The sequence below is a fragment of the Brachycentrus maculatus genome, unplaced genomic scaffold (assembly GCF_059751285.1).
Source record: "Brachycentrus maculatus isolate JH-2025_06_01 unplaced genomic scaffold, ASM5975128v1 h1tg000061l, whole genome shotgun sequence".
Classification (NCBI taxonomy): domain Eukaryota; kingdom Metazoa; phylum Arthropoda; class Insecta; order Trichoptera; family Brachycentridae; genus Brachycentrus; species Brachycentrus maculatus.
Genome location: NW_028280815.1, coordinates 607,096 through 630,999, shown reverse-complemented (window position 1 = coordinate 630,999; position 23,904 = coordinate 607,096). Strand labels below are relative to the sequence as shown.

The window sequence follows — 23,904 nt, the reverse complement described above, 5'->3', positions numbered from 1 at the left end:
AAGCGATGTGATATATTTATATATATATATATATATATATATATATATATATATATATATATATATATATATATATATATATATATATATATATATATATATATATATATATATATATATATATATATATATATATATATATATATATATATATATATATATATATATATATATATATATATATATATATATATATATATATTTATATATATATACACATACATGAGAGTAGTATCGACGTTTTTTAATTGGCAAATTTAAAGTTACATTTTTTTCAACAACACAATCAATTATATTTAAAAAAAAAGAGTAATAGAAATAACAACTTTCACATTGTATTTAAGAAAAAAAATCATGGTACAATTTTTAAAAAGTGTATATTTTAATAACTTTGTCAACTATCCAGAACTCCCTTTTTCTTTTCAACCACACATATTTTTAAAATACCAGAACGAAATAAGAAATCATTATTTAATAAACTCGTGTAGCGTGTAAAATAAATACATAATTATAGAATTTGTAAAATATATTGTAAGAAAGTTTTCAGAGAATTTTCAGGATTATGCTAATGTAGTTTAAGCTAACTGAAAATGTGAAAACACATTGTCGTGTGTACTATATCGCGAAGGTAGCAAGAAAATAAATTAATATTTCAGTCAAACCCTTGTTTCATTTTATTAATAAATTATGTGTTTTATCCTTATACTGTGAATTTCCCAAATTTTGAGTGTGTCCAAATACTGGATTTTCAATTTTTTACATCTCCTCAAAGATTTAGAAGAATATGGAAGTCTGGGCATTTACGGGGCTGACGACCGTCATAGGCTGGTTTAAGTGATCACTTTACATACGTGTAACATTCACCAATTCTACCCGTTATTGACAACCACTCTACTCAAATTCTTGGAAGTTCTATACATATGAACCAATTTTGAAACATTGTTCTTGAATCACTTAAACCTCACTAGAGACATCTCGGCTGTCCAAACTCAAAACACTGTAAGGGACATTTTTTAGTACGTTTTTTTTGCATTTTTGTACTAAGTAGATTCTACTTAGTCCAAAAATGCAATAAAAAACGTTCTACAAAAAAATGTCCCTTACTGTGATTTGAGTTTGGTCAGCCGATCTACTGGAAGGATGAAAAGAACCCTTTTTTAACAGATTATCTCCTATAATTAGAGATAATCCAGATTTGTGAATAAGTATTTGGACACACTCAAAATGTTGCACCTTTATCTCGCATGTAAAAGAAGGTTCATCATGTTATAGTTAAACTTTTATAAAATAACCATATTTTCCTTCAATAAATCCTTACAAATCTAAATATAATGTTTATTTTTTATTGAGAAAAAGAAACGTTAAAATTGTATATTTCTTGCACGAATTCATTCGATTTTCTTTATTGCAATTTATAGAAAGTAAGGGTTGTTCAAGTCATAAAGTTAATATGCGACATGGTAACAATTTGATTTATTTGTAGCCAAATATTTCCGCAAGAACGGGTAAATGCCTCCCTTATTTTACTATGTTGCGGGGTATAATTTTAAGGGTTCGTTTTTCAAAGAGATAGATAATCAAAGTATTACGTTTAGAAAAAAAAGACATTACAATATAGATGATGTAGAAAGGGGGGTCCTCGTTTATCAATGGTCATCAGTGGTTTATCAGTTACAAAACGCAAATACAAAGAAGCCGCCCCAGGTTCGTGACCTGCCATATATTAGAGTACGAACCGCGAGGTTATATCGGTAGTGTAAAGGCAAAAAGGTACATATATCTGTCTCAGACCAAATTTTACAGGAGAGCAAAAACAAACTTGTGAAATTAAGTAACTTTTTTGTTTTATGTACTTTTTCTATCTTATAATTTTTTTTATTTTCTATCCTAATTAAACTAAATAAGTATTGCAACAACAGCTATATCCTTTTGCCAGATTATGGAATACACTATTGTAGACATATTATTTATTTATTTTAAAACATATTACATACATAAATCATATATACATATAATATTCCCGATGAGTAATTTCTATTTCTCATTTTGGGACATGGGATTAAGATTAACAAGACTGGAACACAAATAATAAAGTAACAAAAAAGATTTTTTAAATAACCAAAACTAATAATAATACATGGCAAAGTATAAAAACAAATATAATATAATAGGCACAAGAAGCATATTTAAAAGAAACAAATGAGAAAACATAAGGTAAGAAACATATTTCAAATAAATAAATAAGAAAATTTAAAAAATTAGATAATATACAAAACGAGAAAATATTTTTTAAAAAAACATTATGTAAAAAAAAATATGACTAATCACTACACATATATCTTTCCATAAGGTACCTTCTCAGATCATTTATTTTGGATCCCCGGATGAATTTTGAGGAACAAACTCAGATAATGAAAAAAATTACAGATATACCCCTTTGCCACTACACTACCGTTAAATGATACGAATCATTTGCAGAATCTTAAGTGAAAAATCGGTTATAAAATTATTTTACTCATATTAAAATATCTATTTGATTCTTAATTTTTGCCGCAGCATACATACATGATTTATTTGACATCTCAACATGAATGAAGAAGAATATGGAAGTCTAGGCATTAACAGGGCTTACGACCGTCTTAGGCTTGGTTGGGTGATCACTTTACACACTTGAAATATTCATCAATTCTACCCATGATTGACAACCACACTACTCAAATTTTTGAAACCTCTAGATATATTGATCAAACTCGTAACACAGTATGCGTGAGTTCAGAATAACCATCTATGGTGAGATATTAAGCAGAGACTCTTTCCATTTGTACGTGAGGTCCGAATCTTGAATTATATTTCACATACTAGTGTATTCTCAATAGTAATTGTAGGTACATATTTTTGTTAATATACTTAAAGACATTACCCGTAAATAGAATTAAATAAAATAATCGAGAAGCACTTGAAAACGTGATTTTCAATTTATTTTAGGTTAAAATTTGATCAGTTGATTTATTTACAACATTTTGAGAGTGTCCAAATACTTGTTAAATATGTATATTAATTGAGGTTTGGAGGTTTTTAAAGAATAGTTATATTTTGATTCAATTTTGGAAGCGATTGAAAAACGGGACCGCGCTAGAGGAAGATTACACGCGACATTGATTTTATTTCCACAATATTTTAATGTCTTATGAAGCATTTCTCTTTACCCTCGAAGTGTCGAGTTAGTAAAGTGTAATTTTATTTCAAGTACTATAAAGTGTTATGCAGCAAATACTTTCTGTGATATTATTTACTGATAAACCAATAATTTTCTGCAATACCCTCATGATTTAAATACAAAAATAAAGAAATAAGTGAAAAAATTACTTGTATTTATTTGACACTCTCATTGAAATCGAACCCGGGACCTCCAGAACGGTAGTCGAGGATGCTGACCATTACACTAAGGAGGCGAACAATGTGTTATTACACATTGTTCATTTTATTATATAAATATATCGTAGTCATACAGGAGAAAGTGACCAAGTGCATTTTTTAAAAAACGTCATTGTTGACTTTTGATTTCTTACTAGATTAATATTACCCTGAAAAAATCCCAAAGCGATTTTAAACTTGGATGTATAATATATTGACTTGTTAAAAATGACTAACTGCATTGATGTTTATTTTTTTGCCAAGCAAAAGTGACTTAAATGGCCCTCCTGAACATTTTACGTTTTGATAGTTGGTCACTTTCTTCTGTACGACTACGATATACACATATAAAGGTCCCGTCGCAGTGAGAAATCGTCATGAACATAATATTTTAAAGCCTGGGTCGGTTCCGGAAATGATTTCACACAATCGAAGAGAAGTGGAGAATCACATATGTCGCGCTACTCTGGTCACCTATGTGCCTTGTAGCATGTACTGTCAGCACATAAAGCAGGAATCGACAATATTTATGACACGGACATAGCCACTTTGTTAGTGACAATGTAATATCGCTTGTCGCTTCCTGTCGCGCCCCACGCCTGCCATTTGCCGTATCCAGGGGTCGACAACCAACGGTAAGCGAATCCGAATATTCAAATACAATATTCATAGAATTTAAATATAATATGAATAGAATATTCGTCTTCTTGTTGTAAACCTTGTGGCCTGTTTTTAAGAGAGATAAGCCTTCTGCGATGTTGATTTCAAGCTGTCAATCCATATATTTAGTCGTCTACCTTGAATTAGCCGTGTAATGCAATGTGGGGGAGTCTGGATGGTTCAATTCTCCTCACGTGCGCATACCATTGTCTTCTTAGTTGCCTTCCCACCTAACGACATCTTCGATTTCACATATTTCTCTTATCCTGGTATTTCTTGTCAATACTGTCAGTTATTCTATCTCGTAGACTCTTGCCGGATATTATTCTAAGTCTTCATTTCTGACACTCTTAGCGCGTTTTTGTAACTATAGAATATTCAAAGAACATAAATTGAAAATTTATTCTAAACTATACATACTTTTACATAATGTTACACATATAAATGTTTAAAAAATTAACTTAATAACCATCACGTCGCTTCCCTACATAGGAAGGCAGAGATAATAAAATGCCACATCAATCTTTTGTTGCAAATATTCTTTAGGTATGTAAATTCTCACCATGATAATTTTCTCACCGTTTTCCAATTGACATTTCACTGCACAATTGTCACCAATTCCCGTACTCAGTAAACCCAAAGCATTGGCTTGTAGATCATATTCACATTAATTAATGAAGTAATAATCTATTAATTTTTTCACCAAATTTTACAAATAATTTAATGTATTATTTCGGGAAATAAAAAAAAATGTGTTCTGATCCACTCACATTTTTATTAACCAACTAGTTTCGGCAACAACCTGTTGCCCTCTTCAGGGTTTCATTTATTACTAAATATATATAAAAAAAGAAACAGTGTACAACAAAAATTTAATATTATTGACAACCAAATAAACGTTAGTCAAAGTCCCATTTTTAATATTTTTCCCATAAAATCAAACCCAACCTAAACAGAGTTATCCCCTTCCTTGCTCTCACTCCTCCTTAAAACACCATTACCCCCGCCCCTACCCTTTTGAAACTCAACAACTTATATATTTAGTTATAAATGTAACCCTGAAGAGGGCAACAGGTTGTTGCCGAAACTAGTTGGTTAATAAAAATGTGAGTGGATCAGAACACAAAGTATTTTTATTTCTCGAAATAATACATCATATGATCCACAAAGTTAATGCTTTCAGTATTCAAAAAATAATTTAATGATATATCAGATTTATTTTTTAAAAATACTTCTTATAATGTAAAATTTACTGATTTGAAAAAAAATTATATTTGAACAACTGCATCAAAATTAATGTAGCCATTCCCATAACACAGAACCTCTTTTGAAAATATTAGTGACATCTGTTGAGATATATAGTATAGTAAACATCAAAATGTAATATGTTATCCTAGTTATGTTATCAAATAATGAAAACTACAATAGCACATTGAGATATTTAAATTTTTGCTTTACCGCGTCTTAAAAATAAGTTTCATAACAAAAATTATTTCTGTAAAACGAATTTTGAAATTGTTGTCCACCCCTTACTCAAAGGACGAGACTATTACTAACCCCACCCATAAGTATTAAAATTCCAACTTGTAACTGCGATCATAGTCCGCGTGAATAATTACAGATAAATTCTAGATTGACATTCAGGGGCATGTACCCACTTTGCTTATGAGCTAACATAATATTGCTGTAATATTTAATGTTTTTTTTTGTATTTACACATTTCAAACGGCTATTTTTTACGCCTGCGGACCGCTGGCGACGGGATCGATAAATGGTTACATCTCGCAGTCGTACAGGAGAAAGTGACCAACTATCAAAACGTAAAATGTTCAGGAGGGCCATTTAAGTCACCTTTGCTCGGCAAGAAAATAAACATCAATACAGTTAGTCATTTTTAATAAGTCAATATATTATACTTCCAAGTTTAAAATAGATTTGGGATTTTTTCAAGGCAATATTAAGCCAGTAAGATATCAAATAGTTAATGATCACGGTTTTTGTTAAAGATGCACTTGGTCAATTTCTCCTGTATGACTACGATATAGTGAAAATCTTAACAAAGAGATTGGTTTATAAGATTTATATAAAAACATTGGATAGTTCCTTCTTTTCTACCTTAGAAATGAGGCCGACCCAGAAGGTAAAAATACCCTTCCCGTCCTTAAGCTTCAATGGACCCAACCAACGCCAACGGATAGAAATCTATACCTTTCCCGTTCCGAAGAGTGTTATTCACATCAAATTGGACTTTTTATATACCGAATTATGCGCCTTAAACAGCAAATTGTACATTTTACAAATAAAATCGGACGTTCAATTGTATTTTGTAAAAAAATTAGAATTATTTATTTTTTATTTATATTCATACTACATTCATGCCAGTGTGAACACATGACCCTTTTATTATTAAGACTAGCAAGCTGTCGTCAAGTTTGCAAACCTGCGCGGCGCGCTATCATAGTCTGTGCGCGCGACGTGCACTAAAGTTTTCAGACAAGATTTTCAATACTACTTTGAGTTTTACTTTAAATATATTTTTGAAAATTAAGCTTTTAAAAATACAATGTATCGTCCAATTCGACTTTGTCAAACGTCCGATTTCATTTTAAAAACAGCTTATTAGATTTGAAAAAACTAAGTCATTTTGTTTGTAAATTACTAACTTTATTTGTAAAAGTCAATTTGATTTGTAATGCGTCCAACATCACTTGTAAAACGTCCAATTTAACTTGTAAACGTCCAATTAGACTTGTATACGTCTAATTTTTATTGTAAGGCGTACAATTTGATTTATAAAACGTCCAATTTAACTTTAAAACGTCCGATTTCATTTAGAGGCCTCCAATTCGACATATAAAACGTCCAATTTAACATGTAAAACGTCCGATTTCATTTGAAAACTTTCAATTCGAATTGTAAAACGTCCTGATAGTTTTATAAACGTCTAATTTGATAAGTGAAACATCCATTTTAGTTTTTAAAACGTCCAATTTAAAATGAAAAAAAAATGCTTCAAATCAGAAAGGGGTTATTAAGTTTGCAAAATGGTTGAGTCTGAAGTTAGCTGCGGTCCAGCGAGCGCGCATGATCATCTCGCAGCATTAACAGAACATGATGTGCTCACTGTTCGCGATTCTGCCGCTGTCGCTTTCGTCAATGTCGAGTGCAGTTGGCTTATGACAGTTTCTTCGGCTGAAAAAATATGACGTTTCTCAAACGAATTTCATCTTAAAGTCATCTTATTTGGTTCTCTGCTCTTCTCCTCTCGTTGTACATTTATCATTAATTTATTTTAAACATATTATATGGATACATATGTGACATACCGCTCACTCCTTTCAACAACGTTACATACCAAAAAACTTGATTTTTCAGGAGATCTTTTTTAAAGTTTAAAAACATAATAAAATGTACTAAAAATAAATATCAAGCCACTTATTGAACTTTTTACAAAAAAAGAGCAAAAGAGAGCGACGATAAAACGCAATGGAATACGATGGTGTCTCATATTTGATCAAACATATAGCTCATATCTCTCACTCCTTTTAACAACGTCAAATATAAAAAAAAACTTGGTTTTTCAGAAGATTTTTTTAAAGTTTGAAAATTTAATAAAATGTATTAAAAATAAATATCAAGCCACTTATTGACTTTTTTATTGTGCAACAGATCTTTTTAGGTAAAACCTGAAGGTTTTTTTACTCCATTTTAAAAATATTTAGTATATTTAAAAAAAATCACTAAAGAATACTTTTTCTTCAAAATGCAAAAACAACACTTTCTGCTCTGCGGCGGGTAAATATTAAGTTAAAAATATGCCGCTTTCGCTGGCATATAGTACATTTTCTAGGCATGCATAACTGAAAATTATCGATTTTTTATATATGACGTTGTTCATGTAAGTAACGATCAAAATAACACTTGGTCATTACGATGCTGTGCCCTGTGCACCATTGGGTACGTATAAGGGTTTGGAGAAGTTTAAACGCTAACCTGTGTGTGGAATTCTAGTCCAAACTAGAACATTTAGTATAAAGCTTATTGATTTAATTTTAAATAAGAAAAATAAATATACTTAAGTATGTCCGCCTCCGTAGTGTAATGGTCAGCACGCTCGGCTACCGTTCTGGAGGTCCCGGGTTCGATTCCCAAGGGGGGTAAAATAAAATATAAGTGATTTTTTCACTGTAATATTTATTCAATATTACCATGGACTGGTACCTGAAGCGGAGGCCTGATCACCTTTCCTTTATGTGTAAACGATCAAGATAACACTGCGTTTATATGACGCAGTGCCCTATGCACCATTGGGGTGCGGATAAGAGTTTTATTTTATTATTATTATTAAGTAATAGAGTTAGAGTAAAAAATAAAATAATTTCAAGTGGAAGTAATTAATTTTGCGTCTTGCCATGCTACAAAAATACTTTATTAAAAATCATACGAGGTAGGTACTTTCTTTCACAATATTATTTTTACCGCGAAACTTGGCGGGCGCGTAATTAAAATTAAAATTTCGAAACGCGAATCGGCCGCGAGCTTCAAAGAACAATGAGCGTTACTCCCTTCGAGTTAGCATTGATTTTGATGTTAATTTCGTCTGATGGGTTTGTTTCCACAGATAAAATATAATACAGTACGTTATTCGCGGCTGTTCGCAAAGGTCTGCGGTGTTGCCACTCAATTACACGCGGTCGAATATCTCCTCTGGAAACAATGCAAATATTCCCGCCTTTTGCGAGAGGATTCCCGGGCCCGAGGAAGACGTAAGAGTTTCGCGGGAAAAAAGAACAACGGGCAAGAAGGGCGGCAAAAAGTGCCTTGCCAGGATAAAGGAATAGTGTGGCGTAAAAAAAAGTGTTAAGACTGACAAGACGGCGCGACAGAGCCGCGAAGAAGCTAACGTATGTGACAGCCAGCTGCAGAGTGACCGTCCTTTCAATATTGGGATTATTAAAAAGTTTTCAAAAGATAAAAAAAAATTAAAATTAAAAATTAAATTAATAAATAAAAATAAGAAACAGCTACTACCCCCTCTTCAACCTTCAACGTCCCAAGGACCCAACTCTAAAATGTAGAATTAGCTTCACATACGGTGTTTGAAAATGATGCGGAATGCATCGAAACACGTGTCACAGTAGATTTTAAGAAATGGTGGTATTTACTTAGTAAAACATTAATTCAAAATGGATAGATTTTACCACAAAGTGACTGCCGAATCAATTAATTTTAAAAAAAAGGTCTGGCAGCACTGTGAGTGATGGGGCTTGAACTAACTAACTAACTAATTAACCATCACGCCACTTTCCCGCAGGGGTAGGCATAGAGTATAGAACGCAACACCACTCTGTCTTTGCAAACAATAATTTCTGGGAGACAACTGTAGCTAATGGGGGATGTAGGTACGTACCCTAATTACGTTCGTAATTGTATAGCTACATAAGGACCGTCAGTCCATTTGATCTACAATTCGTTTGATAATGTCACAATATTATTTTTACGTGTGTTTTTGTTAGTGAAATACAACTTAGTAGACTCAAAAAATCTGTATTTGTTTTAAAAATTAATAAACTTTTAAATAGTTTTTGTTGAATGTGTGGTCACCGCAATCGCTCTGAAATATTTCTTCTCCGCCGTCCGACAACAAGTTCCCGTTCTTGGCGCAGGATTCCTGGTCCAGGCACCCTGGCCGGGGACAGCCTAAGTGTGATGACAACCATTCTGCATTCTGCATACCGGCCGGCCGGCTACCGGGCTTCTCGGCTGCATCACCAGGGCTTCTCAGCGACCTAACCCAATCGCCAAACATGATCGAAAACTAAGCCAAATCACAACATTAAAATTATAACTACAAAATTATTATTTTCAATATTCAAAGTTCCAAAAGTAGAAAATATAAAAAAAAAAACTGCAATTCTCCAAGTATTTAAGGGTGAGAATTACTTAAATCTTAATAAAAGTCCATCATCGAGATATAAACATGACTTTACAATACCAAAATGCAATTCCAAACAATTCCAACAGAACTTTAAATATTTGGGAACTAAGTACTTCAACAACCTTCCTACAGACATAAAAAATTGAAGACATTAAAATGCTAAAAAATAAATAAAATGAGTTTTATATACATATGTCGATCTAAGAAAAAAATAATAATAAAAATAAATTGTATCACCAACAAACATAACTAACAAGTGTAAGTCACTTTCCAACTACAAGAGCTGTCTCTTTCTTTATTGGAGAGAACTGCGTTTTTAATTGAGATTGTAGGTAGAAATGTTTAGAAAATGAAGGAAAATTATTTTTTTAAAAAACCTTTGTAACAATATTAAATAATTAAAAAATAATAAAAACATTATACTTAATTGAGTAAAATAAATAAATATTGAAAATAAGTCTCTTTCCAAGCACAACAGCTAACTAAGTCTCTTTTTGGGAGAGAAATATCGTAATTAGTATCAAAATATCTTAAAAGATGAAGCGACTAGCAAATGACTTAAATTCATTTTTTTTTTTTTTTTTAGTTAGCTTATATTACAACTAATATAAACTATTATTTACATTATATATGTATATATATATATATATATATATATATATATATATATACATACATATATATATATATATATATATATATATATATATATATATATATATATATATATATATATATATATATATATATATATATATATATATATATATATATAAATATATACATTTACATCTTTTTACAGCAAATAAAACATTTATTTTGAAATTCTTTCAGACTCTTTTCTTTCTTCATACATTCAGGCATCTCATCATACATTTTCAAACCCTTTTACATTAAACAATTTTGCGACTCATTTTTTTTCAACAATGGCAGTCTTATACATATTTAGTATGTCAGTCTTATAGTCTTATATTAGGTAAATAACAAATAAAATCTCAACATTATTGAAGAAGAATGTGGAAGTTTGGGCCTTTAAAGAGTTTATGACCTGTGATACGCTGGTCAAGTAATCACTTTACTAACATATATGTAACATTCACCATTCTACCAATGATTGATAAATTAATCTCATGGCAAAATGCATATGAGTTCACAACAGTCATCGTTGTTGGATTGAGTTAGATTTTATTAAGCAGAGACCCTTTTGTTCGACGACTCAAACCAAAACTGTAGTTATATATACATCGCTCACTCCTTTCAAGAACGTCATAAATTAAAATACTTGATTTTTCAGGAGAACTTTTTAAAGTTTAAAAATATAACACAATGTATTTAAAATAAATATCAAGCCACTTATTGAACTTTTTACTGCGCAACAGATCTTTTTAGGTAAAACCTGAAGGTTTTTTCTCCATTTGAAAAATATTCAGTATATTTAAAAAAATAATTAAACAATACCTTTTCTTTAAAATGCAAAAACAACACTTTCTGCCCTGTAACGGGTAAATATTAAGTTAAAAATATGCCACTTTTTCTGGGATATAGTACATTTTCTGGGCATCCCGAAAACACACATAACTGAAAATCGACGATTTTTTATTTATGACGTTCTTGAAAGGAGTGAGCGACATTGAGCTGCCTTGGATTTTTCGACTATTTTGCGAAGCTAAATTGACTGTCAATATTAATGAATGGAAGCGAAACGTAGACTATATAGGGCAGGCAAAACCACTGAACCGCTGGAACCGCTGGAAGTGCATGTGATGTGGTGCTACAGGTGCATGTTGGGGATTCATCGGTCGGAACATGTAGGGAACATCGAGGTATGTTCTCTAATAATGTCGTGTTGTGGTCCCGTGATTAGTATCGCGGACTCTCGGAAGTCAGAGTTTCTCGGTTCGAACCCACTCTACCACAATTTGATACCTATTTCTAATAATGAGCGGTTTAGGCTCACAGAAATTGTATGAAATTGAAATATTTGTGTGAATAATAAAAACACATATCGTAGTCATACAGGAGAAAGTGACCAACTGCATTTGTTTACAAAAACGTGATTATGAACTATTTGATATCTCACTAGCTTAATATTGCCATGAAAATTTTCCTAGTAGATTTAAAACTTGTAACTATAATATATTGACTTGTTAAAAATGATGAACTGCATTGATGTTTATTTTCTTGACAAGTAAAAGTGACTTAAATGGCCCTCCTGAACATATAACGTTTTGTCAGTTGGCCACTTTCTCCTGTACGACTACGATATATTTATCATTAAAAACAAAAACAAAAGAGAAACGTCTGAGACATTACTAATCATCATTAGAATCCTAACTGTCCATCAAACCTCCTCCCTTAGTTTTTCCCTCTACCACCTTCCCTATACTCCCTCTTTCCTTTGCCCTCCTTATTATCATCTTTTGTAATTTATGTTTTTTCAAATGTCAATTTGTAATTTTTTTTAATGTACAAGAAATCTACCCTCTGATTGCAAACATCTATATATGGTTTCAAACGTTTTGATCAATATCACTAGTCTGTTTTTGGTTGATTGGAACATTGCTTTTTAGCAATAAGCCCCCAATGTACTTATTTATTTTCTGTACATGAAGTTTGAATAAAAATAATATATATCTCTTATTCTATTTTATTTTATTTTGGATGATACAAATAGCAACATCCTGGATTACGAACGACGTAATTTTAAATGCCGATTACTCAGAGCTGGTCCGCGATCCATCGACCCAAACACCTGGCCGTTTTCACGCGGCCGGAATCAACAATATATATTATTCTATCACCGCCATTGTTCGCGGACAGCCGCTAAATGTTATTCACCGGGTTGAATAATTACAATTAAAAGTGTCAGATCCCAAACGGCTGAGAACATCCCGCGTTGGGAACCGAACGATCCTCGCAGAACAATTTATTTATCTAACGCTGGGTAGGTGCTTGCTGATTTTATTTTCGGTCTGGCAACACTGTGAGCGATGGGGCGCCACATTTGAAAAAAAATTCAATATTAAGTTAGGTACTTTTTAATATATTTTGTATTTTTTCCTCTATTACATTTGAATGTGTTTTTGAATAGTATTATCCATTTTTAATTAATTTTTTACTTAGGAAATACCGCTATTTCTTAAAATCTACTGTGACACGTGTTTCGATGCATTCCGCATCATTTTCAAACATTGTATGTGGTATTTACTAAGTAAAACATTGATTGATAGATTTTACCACAAAGTGTAATCAATTAATGAAATCATAGTATTATCATAGTTTCTGCTCAATTTGTCAGTAATGTAATAGTCAGCATGCTTGGCTACCGTTCTAGAGATCCCTGGTTCGATTCCCAGGGGGGGTCGAATAAATATAAGAGATATTTTCACTCTAATATTTATTCAATATCACCCTGGACTGGTACCTGAAGAGGAGAGTTGATCACCTTTCTTTCGTGTGTTAACGATCAAAATAACACTGCGTTTATCTAATATAATGCAGTGCCCTATGCACCACTGTGGAGCGGATAAGGGTCTGAAGAACTTGCAGAACGCTTTATTTCAGTATTTTCTACAGCACGGGTTTATTAAAAGGGTTGTACGAGTAATTCATTATTAAATAAAATTATTGCCGTTCATAAAATCAATTTTTAAAATAATACTTACAATTCCGAGACGGACTCCCACAATGAAAATGTTCAACATATTACAACCAACATATTATATTTAATACAAGTAAGCAATACAATAGGCAGGAACCTGCAAATTTTGCGAAACATTATTTTAATAATATGTAAAACAATATTGAATTTAGAACGCTTAAAATCATATGGCTCAAAATTCAAAACAGCAGAATACGAAATTTGGTGAATTTTGTACAAGCAGAAAATTTACAGATTTTTCGTCAGCGCATATTGTGAGTGATTATATTTTAATAATTATTATTTAATATGACATATTTTTTATTTTTTTTTATTTTTCCTTTTCCTTAATATCTTTATCTGCTTATTTTATATTATTATATGTCTTTCACGTTTGATACACCAATCTGTCTTTTGCAAACAATCTTCACCTCTTCCGCATTCATGCATTTCCCCATCGTACCTGCTGATTATTCTGACCCCTGACCCGATCACTTTCAAGTATTTGACTTATTTGATCATTCCAAGTTTTCCTCGGTCTTGCCCTGCTCCTATATACTTATTCGTTCCACATGTCCAAACCATCTAAAGGCATCTTACTTCAACCTTGCATTCTTTCCATATTTCACTATTCGTTTTATTTTTTCTTAACTCATTTGTTCCACGTGTCCAAACCATCTCAACATAATTTTCTTAATTTTATCAATAATGCTTATCTCAGCCTTGCATCTTTCCTTATTTCTTCATTCGAACATCTATCCATTTGTATGATAAATATTTGAATGGTGTAACAAGGAAATAATGCAATTCTAAGCTCTCTTTCTCTCTATCTCTCTCTTACATTATACATTTCACTCACTCTTTTCAATAACGTCATATATAAAAAAAATCAGTTGTGCATGTTTTCGGAATGCCCAGATTATGCACTATATCCCAGCATAAGCGGCATATTTTTAACTAAATATTTACTCGCTACAGGGCAGAAAGTGTTGTTTTTGCATTTTGAAGAAAGGGTATTGTTTCATTATTTTTTTTTAAATAAACTAAATATTTTTCAAATGGAGAAAAAACCTTCAGGTTTTACCTAAAAAGATCTATGGCACACTAAAAAGTTCAATAAGAGACTTGATATTTACTTTTAATACATTTGATTATATTTTTAAACATTAAAAACGATCTTCTGAAAAATCAAGTTTTTTTATTTGTGACCTTGTTGAAAGGAGTGAGCGATTTGTGCCAAATTTCAGCATACGAGGTTTAAATAATATGATGTCGCTTATATATGATAAAATTACTAAATAGTTTTTTTTTCTCGCATTTGTTTGATTTGACCAGTGATCACTGTCACTGATCAAATAAAAAAATGTAGAAAAAAAGTATGCATGTATTTTTTTTTAATGCATTTTTTTCACTTTCAGAATATGGCTAATGTAGAATTACATAGAAACCGCAGCGTCCCAAGGAGTCTTTATACTGCTCATTACTATGCCCAGGTTTGTATTTTACTGATTATTTTACTATGGTAGTATATATTTATTTATATTTTATAATATATTTTAGCCGCCTCCGTGGTGTAATCGTCAGCGTGTTTAGCTACCGTGCCGGAGGTCCCGGGTTCGATTCCCAGGGGGGGTGAAAATAAATATTAGTGATTTTACACTGTAATATTTATTTATATTACCCTGGACTGCCTTCATGTAAGTAATGATCAAGCTAACACTGCGTCAATTCGATGCACTACCCTATGCACCATTGGGTGCGGATAAGGGTTATAAGTAAGTAATATATTTTACTATGTTTGTATTTATTTATATTATTGGCAGCCATGTCTCATACAGCAATGTGCGATGAAATTGGAATAAAACATCGTATCTCATTGGACCGTCTTTATCGAAAAATTCTAATTAGGTACTATTGACCTCCTGTAAAAACCAATATATCCTTAAAATTTATAATATTTGAAGCATCATCTTTATGGTCAGATATTTTAAAAAATCTTAAAAATACTAGGCATGTTCAATAAATACATTGACTGACGTCATAAAAAATATCAGTGTAGTTGTCACTCATGGGTAGAATGGTGAATGTTACACGTGTGTAAAGTAACTCCTGTAAACACGCAACCTTCCACATTCTTCTTCACCTATATTGAGATTTAAATATTACTCACCCCTTTCAACAACTTCATACATAAAAAAAAACTTTATTTTTCAGGAGATCGTTTTTAAAGTTTAAAATTATAATAGCATTAAAAATAAATATCAAGACACTTATTGAACTTTTTACTGTGCAACAGATCTTTTTAGGTAAAACCTGAAGGTATTTTCTCCATTTGGAAAATATTAAGTTTTTTTTAAAAAACAAAAATTAAACAATACCTTTTCTTCAAAATGCAAAAACAACACTTTCTGCCCTGTAGCGGGTAAATATTAAGTTAAAAATATGCCGCTTTTGCTGGAATATAGTAAATTTTTGGAGACATTCCGAAAACATGCAAAACTGAAATTTGACGATTTTTGATATAGGACGTTGTTGAAAGGAATGAGCGATATGTAAAAATGTTCATTAAGCCCAAATCACAATAGTCTTCACCCTTGTTGAGAGATATCCATAGATATTTCTTTTAAATTTCAGGATAAGCAAAATGTGGACACTTTCCGCAACAACACGATGTTCCTGGAAGGGGGGCTCGGTCGGGGCGAGGCGTATCGCCACACGGGGGCCGCCTGGCCCCTCCTGAGGAGGGGGCCCTCGCAGCGCTACGGGCCCTGCTACCCGGGCGACGACATCGGACACGCGGACACGTGGCGGGACCTGGAGGTGAGACCATCAATCTTTGCAATCAAAAAGTTCGATAATCATATAATGGCAAATTTGAAATAATGGCAATCTGGAGGCGCGTCGTAGGAATGGTAGAATGGACATTGTTATTGTTATTTCTACATTGTGTATTTGATTAGGCATTTTTATCGATTGTTGCGCGGTATGATTAATAATCCTGAAATTACCCGGAACATTGGTCTGTATGTTCCCGATAGTTACCTAAGACAGCGTCGACATAGATTGTTTCACATTCCTATACACAGGACCAACCTGCCGATGGTTATGCCTGTAGGAAGAGCTACCGCTATGTCGAACAATATCACATTGGATATTGATCTGTTCCATGTGTCCGAAGGAGTTTTCCGAAGCGGGATTATTCTACACCTTTAAGTCTTCTTGCTCACTTTTAATATATACGCCTTGAATACTGTTTGTTATGTATATATTATTTTATTGTTGTATAAATTGAAATTGAAAAATTGAAAAAAATTGACATTGAAAATGAATCATATTTTATATTTAAATGTCCATCATAAAAATCTATTTTTAAATGTCAATTTCAAAAAAAATCTTGATACAGTTTTATCACAACTAATTTTGAGGACCACAAATGTTTACACCAACAGGTGAAAATATAAACTGTATGTATTTTTACCAGTTAAGTACATCTGTAGTTCTTGAAACTAGTCGCGTTTACATTGAGAAAACTCTTAAATGTCTTATACAAGTGTTTTGTTTTTAAATGTATGTTTAAAATGTCAATCGACCTGAGAGGATTACCGTTTTAGTCTGAGAAAATACGTGGGATTTTAATCTCTGAGTTGGCTAACGAGTTTTTTGCGTGATTTTTTTCTATGTCCAATTTGTATTAAATTCTAGAGTAATTGTTTATTTTTTGCAGATCTCTAATGTTGGTAGCGGTGCCTACAACGCTTCGGTCACTCCGCACGGTACTATCTGCCTCAGGTTGCGTGAGGCTGTTAAGTAAGTTTTGATTTATGGCTCGGTTGTCACTCTTTTTTTCCACGCGTCGTTTCCCAGCTTCCCTTTATAATGTGCTGTAATCTTCCACTCTCCTGTACGAATAAAAAAATGGACATCTTTCTATCCTCGTTTTCTCCGTTTGCATTATTTATAAAGTAGTAAAATTATGTAATCTGAAAAAACGTGTATGTAAGACGTGAACGTCTATTTGTTGAATGGACTAGTTGTTGAAGAGTTCTTTTAAACGTCTAGGATGAGATGAATGATGCTAGGAAAGAAACAAGGTAAGATAAGATGTGGTGAAAATATGTTGATATATTTTACTAGATTCTTTAATAAACTTGACTCACAAAATTGTGAGTGTGTCCAAATTCTTATTCACAAATCTTGGTTTCTCCACTTGAGAGTTATTTTACATTTTTGACATCTCAACATAGATGAAGAAGAATATAGAAGTCTGGGTTTTTACAGGTCTTACGTAGGCTCTGGAAATACACAGATTTCTATATTATTCTTCATCTATGTTGAGACAACAAATATGTAAACTTCACTTATTTTCTTGTTCAATATTTTAAATTTGTTAGTTAATTAATAAATGATGATGTGAAAATTAATAATGACTTCTCAACATAGCTGAAGAAGAATGTGAAAGCTTGGGTATTTACATTTACCTGTCATAGGCTGGCTGAAGAGAAAGCTGAACATTTTGCCTATTTTTTTCTCGCATTCGAATACTTATTGGAAGGAGGGCGCTATACCAAAAATGTTTGAGAGCCTGTGGTACAGACAAATAATTTGAATCTCCACTTTATCCGTATCCCAGTAATTGAAACGCTTTTTTAAGAAGTTATTAAGGGATTCAAAATGTTTTTCTACTATCTAGATTTGACAAGCAGATAACTCATGGTTGGTGATTGTTATAGGGTGGACATGACCATCGATGGGGCCATTCGCGTGCTGAACCCAAAAAACAACATAACCCTCGGCCTATCCAAATCTGGCGCTGCATCAGCTCTCATCCACCCCATAGGAAGAGTATACCACTATGGATCGAGGGTGGAGATCGAAGCCAGACATCCTCAGGGCCATAACAAGTAATGACTAAAACAAACTAACTAACTAACCATTACCCCGCTTCTCCGCAGGGGTAGGCAGAGAGAAAAGAACGCCATACCACTGTGTCTTTGCATACATTCCTCGCCTCTTCCACGTTCATGCATCTCCTCATACATACCCACCGAATATTACGACTCCTAACCTGACCATTTTCAAGTATTTGGCATACCTGATCGTGTTATGTTTTTCTCGGTCTTCCTCTGCTCCTTTTTCCAACTACATTCACCTCATAAACTTGTTTTACCGTTCTTTCCTCACTCATTCGTTCTACATGTCCAAACCATCTCAACACAGCTTTCTTAATTTATTATCGATAATGCTTATCTCAGCTTTGCATTCCTTCCTCATTTCGCTATTCGAACATCTATCACACATCGTTTTGTCACACATTCTTCTAAGAGATCACATTTCGACTGCATTCACTCTAATTTCATCCTTTTTTGCCAACTCCATATTTCACTTCCATACATTAGACTCGGAACCAGGACTCCGTTGTGTACTGCCAGTTTAGCTTCCGCTGATAGGTTTTTATTTGCTCTAACTGATTTCAGTGCACCATTCACTCTGATCCCGGCATTCACTCTCCTTTCTATGTCTTTATCAATCTGTCCATCCCTAGAAAACACACTACCCAAATGTCTGCTACAATTTAATTATGATTACTTTGATCTTTGGCATATCGCTCACTCCTTTCAAGAACGTCATAAATCAAAAGTCGTCAATTTTCAGTTGTGCAGCAGCAAAAGCGGCATATTTTAAACTTTATATTTACCCGCTACAGGGCAGAAAATGTTGTTTTTGCATTTTGAAGAAAAGGTGTTGTTTAACTATTTTTTTTTAATGTACCTACAAAATATTTTTCAAATTGAGATAAAACCTTCAGGTTTTACCTAAAAAGATCTGTTGCACAGTAAAAAAGTTCAATAAGTGGCTTGATATTTATTTTTAATGCATTGTGTTATATTTTTAAACTTAAAAACGTTCTCCTGAAAAATCAAGTTTTTTTTATTTATGACGTTCTTGAAAGGAGTGTACGATATGGATTGGGTAGTTTGCTAGTTTTTGTTCATCGTTCTAGATATGCCAAGATGTGGTATAAAGGGGTGTCTTTCACGACGGAACAGTCTGCTGCTGTGTTTCTGGTGGACGCCGCTGGTACGAGGACGACTACAGATATATTCCTAGACATGAGTCAGGATTTCACATTGAACATTTTTTACTAGTAAGCTTTCCATTATCACCGTCTTTATTTCCTGATATATGTCGCCTTCTCTCGAAATCCGCCAGATCCATGTAATTCTCTCGAATCTCGATTTTCCAAAAAATGCAAGATTCTCCGAGTAACATTTATGGTCAGCACGCTCGGCTACCGTTCTGGAGGTCCCGGGTTCTATTCCCAGGGGGATTCAAATAAATATAAGTGATTTTTTCACTCTAATATTTATTCAATATTACCCTGGACTGGTATCTGAAGCGGAGGCTTGATCACCTTTCCTTCGTGTGTTAACGATCAAGATCCATCTGTATTTATATAATGCAGTGCCCTATGCACCATTGGGGTGCGGATAAGGGTTTGAATAGAAAAAACATTTATGTATAAAAGACTTTTCTATCTTTTGATAAAATATTATGAAATATAGAATTTAATTTTTTTTTTAGATTTTTTTTCAGTATTAAACAGAACATGAGACACAAACCGATAATCACGTCATCTTAATTTTTGACGTATCCCCGCTCTCTGATTGGCCGATATGGGTCAGAAGAGCAAGTTCCATGTATATCGCAGAATTTGAAATACAACGCTGTTTTTAAGTCATTTTTAGCATGGTTTTCAAGTATATAAATATTTTAAACAATAAAACCCACAATTGGCATTCCGATAGAGTATTTATTTTAAAATCTTATAAAATTGGATCTGGCGAATTTTGAAAGTAGGCGACACATATCGTAGTCATACAGGAGAAAGTGACCAAGTGCAATTTTTTACAAAAACGTGATTATTGACTATTTGATATTTTACTAGCTTAATATTGCCCTGAAAAAATCCCAAAGCGATTTTAAACTTGAAAGTATAATATATTGACATGTTAAAAATGACTAACTGCATTGAAGTTTATTTTGTTGCCAAGCAAAAGTGACTTAGATGGCCCTCCTAAACATTTTACGCTTTGTTTGTTGGTCACTTTCTCCTGTGCGACTGCGATATATTCCTTATATAAATATTACAGCGTTTGGCTAGCATATATGTAATTTCTTCTTCCTTTAAGTGAGTCTCGTCATGGGCAATCGTGTATAGATGAGGCTGTCGCCTTGCTGCAAAAGGCACAGTACTGGCTCACTGATGATGGAACGGATAACTGGATCATCAACAGCATTCGGATCAGTCAAACGGCGGATGGACTTGTCAGGTACATATCGCTCACTCCTTTCAAGAACGTCACAAATCAAAAATCGTCAATTTTCAGTTGTGCATGTTTTCGGAATGCCCAGAAAATACACTATATCCCAGCAAAAGCGGCATATTTTTAACTTAATATTTACCCGCTACAGGGCAGAAAATTTTGTTTTTGCATTTTAAAGAAAAGGTATTGTTTAATATTTTTTTTAAATATACTAAATAGTTTTCAAATGGAGAAAAAATTGTTTTCCTCTTGTTCTTCCATTCTGAATAAAAATATACTCCCCAAATAGAGTATATATTAGAAACGAAAAGGTATTTTTTTTTAAACAATATCTAGCAAAACCCCTAATATGACAATGCCGTAGGATTTTCAATTATGCACAAAATCCGTATATATTTATTACGTTTTAACAGCTTTTACTTACGTCATTTAAATATGGACGGTTAGATTAAAAAAAAACAACCTCACCAGCAAAACATTGCCTTTTCAGTTAAATCGACCAAAAACACACCCGGGATAAGCCAACTGACCGCAAATGGTCAGTTTGCTCTACAATATCCAATATTCTAAAAGTTCTTCTTCTTCTGCTTTGTCAGCGGTCTCTCTGGATGCTGGATGTCACCGCTGGATGCAGACCTCTTCTATTTTCTTCCAGACTTCTCTCGATGGGCTTTTTCAATCCACACCCGCAACGGGGACAATGTCATCGGCCCATCTTTTCTGAGTACCGTGTCGATAAATTGGCCTGTCTTAATTTTTACATACTAAAGTGTATTTTTTTCCAGGATCCACAGAAACAACAACAAATACCAAGTCAGAACAAGTCCGATATTCGGATCGGCATCCATTACCAGTCCATTCCTGCACTGTACAGCTTCCCTCGGCCAGACTCAACACCTGTTTGTCAGGTAAATATCTTGTCTTCCGTAAATGGTAAATTGTTTTTGTCGCTGATCTTGTTAGAACGTTTTTATATCTCGTGTTGTTTTATTTTTCATTTATGTTTTGTTGAACAACACCTTTTATTTTCATTTGAAACTGGGATTACAGATGTTTTGCGGCTGAAATCATTCTGATAAAGAATGAATTAGTTCTGAAATGTTTATATCTACATAATGATGTTGGGTGGTTGTTATACAAACAGCTTTACCAATGATTGTTTTTAAAAGTATTCGTGAAATTTTAGTTTACAACTACAGGTTTTTCATTTCAAATAGGATATTTTACAAACTAAGTAAGATGCCTGACAAATCTAATTTGACGTTTAAGAAATCAAATTGGGCGTTATAGTATATTTTATAAAAAAAACTAGAATTTTGTAAAATATATTCATATTAGTACCGTAGAACGGGGCTACTTGATCTTTGATGTGTTACTTGAGAAATATTTAGATCTGTATTTGTCTACAATAATGAACGTATCGACACGATTCATTGCTTCCTTGACAGGTGACACTTATTGTCACGATACGTTCATTATTGTAGACCAAATACAGATTTAAATCTCGTTTTTGTACTGGGCTCAAGTAACACTTCAAATTTCAAGTAGCCCCGTTCTACGGTACAACATACAAGTATACCGTCAGTGCGAATACCTGCCCACTTATTCATTCTTATGACTAGTGCGTTAGTCGTCAAGTTGGCAAGCCTGCGTGGCGCGCTGTTATAGTATGTGCGCGGGATGTGTACCCAAGTTTTCAAACAAGATTTTACCATATATAAGTTCTTCCTCGTTTCCCGTGTGTCTTAACATATCTTGGTTTCGAACTCTTTCACCCCATGATATTTAAGCAAATTTCTAAAGCTTCACATTTAAAATTTTGCTTTTATTTTCTTTATGGTAACTTGAGTGAAGTCTGGTTTTGATGCCATTGAGAAATACTAAAAATATGTAGGATCATAGAATTTTTAGCAGATTGTGGTTATTCTTTTTACTGCTAAGGAGATCGATCAAGAATTAAAGATCGTTTTTTACAAGTATGTCATTTTGATTTGATGTTATTTTGTTTTTTAGACGCGGAGAGCGCAGGATGCATTTTGACGGTAGTGCCTTCATAGTCCGTAACGCAGGACACTCGGCCGGCTTTGATTACAAGAACCAGCTCAAAGTCTATTAGAATGTTCCATTGCCTAGTTTCACTACATTTCATTTGAGAAGGTTGAGTCAAAGTCCTTTCTTGAACTGCATCCGTTTTCCTACCTTCAATCAACTGAAATATAATAACTTTTGTATTTGAGGGATGAGTTCAAGAATGGAGTTTGAATTTCCTCATCGATGGAAGTAATAATTTTACCATACCCAGTGCAAATGTGTAATTTTTGCTTTATTAATATTATTCTTTGTTTTTCATTTTATTTGCTCCCGTGAATCAGTGCTAATTGTGTTTATTTTTTATTTAATATTTAGCTTAGTGAATTTAACAATTGAATGGTAAATTTTAATAAAATTCTCACTTTTTTCGACAATTCTTCGTACATATTCTTTTCTTTACCTAGATACTGGCGTGTGAAATGCTTTTTGTCATTCGAAAAATATATTTTAGATGTTTCAAAAATCACAGTAAAAATTTGCAAGTGTTTTTACCAAGGATTTTATACTCAATAATAACATGAAATTAAAATTTATCTTTATACAAATGTCAGATCGTAATAGTTTTATTTTATTGACCTGATGATAGAGTCATTTTCTGAAACCGGTAGTCACGAATAAGTGTTTATAAAAGTGGTATTACTCAAAGTGAACAATGGATGATAAGAAGTGTTTTATTACCATACCACAAAGTTGTCGATGCTTTTAATATACTAAATATATATTTAAATTATTAATATTATTTATGCGCCTCCGTAGTGAAATGGTCAGCACGCTCGGCTTTCATCCTGGAGGTCCCGGGATCGATTCCCAGAGGGGGTCAAATAAACATGAGTGAT

The 23,904-nt window shown here is 32.9% G+C and overlaps 1 protein-coding gene across 1 annotated transcript; it reads left to right on the top strand.

Annotated features, from left to right (window-relative positions):
- The first annotated feature begins 13,845 nt into the window (after positions 1 to 13,845).
- On the top strand, positions 13,846 to 23,451 carry fest (wurstfest). Its single transcript, XM_088256468.1, has 9 exons — positions 13,846 to 13,927; positions 15,071 to 15,145; positions 16,287 to 16,472; positions 17,377 to 17,459; positions 18,383 to 18,553; positions 19,654 to 19,797; positions 20,843 to 20,983; positions 21,763 to 21,885; positions 22,991 to 23,451. The coding sequence occupies exons 2-9, from the start codon at positions 15,074 to 15,076 to the stop codon at positions 23,091 to 23,093; spliced, it is 1,023 nt and encodes a 340-aa protein (XP_088112594.1). The 5' UTR covers positions 13,846 to 13,927; positions 15,071 to 15,073; the 3' UTR covers positions 23,094 to 23,451.
- The last annotated feature ends 453 nt before the right edge of the window (positions 23,452 to 23,904 follow it).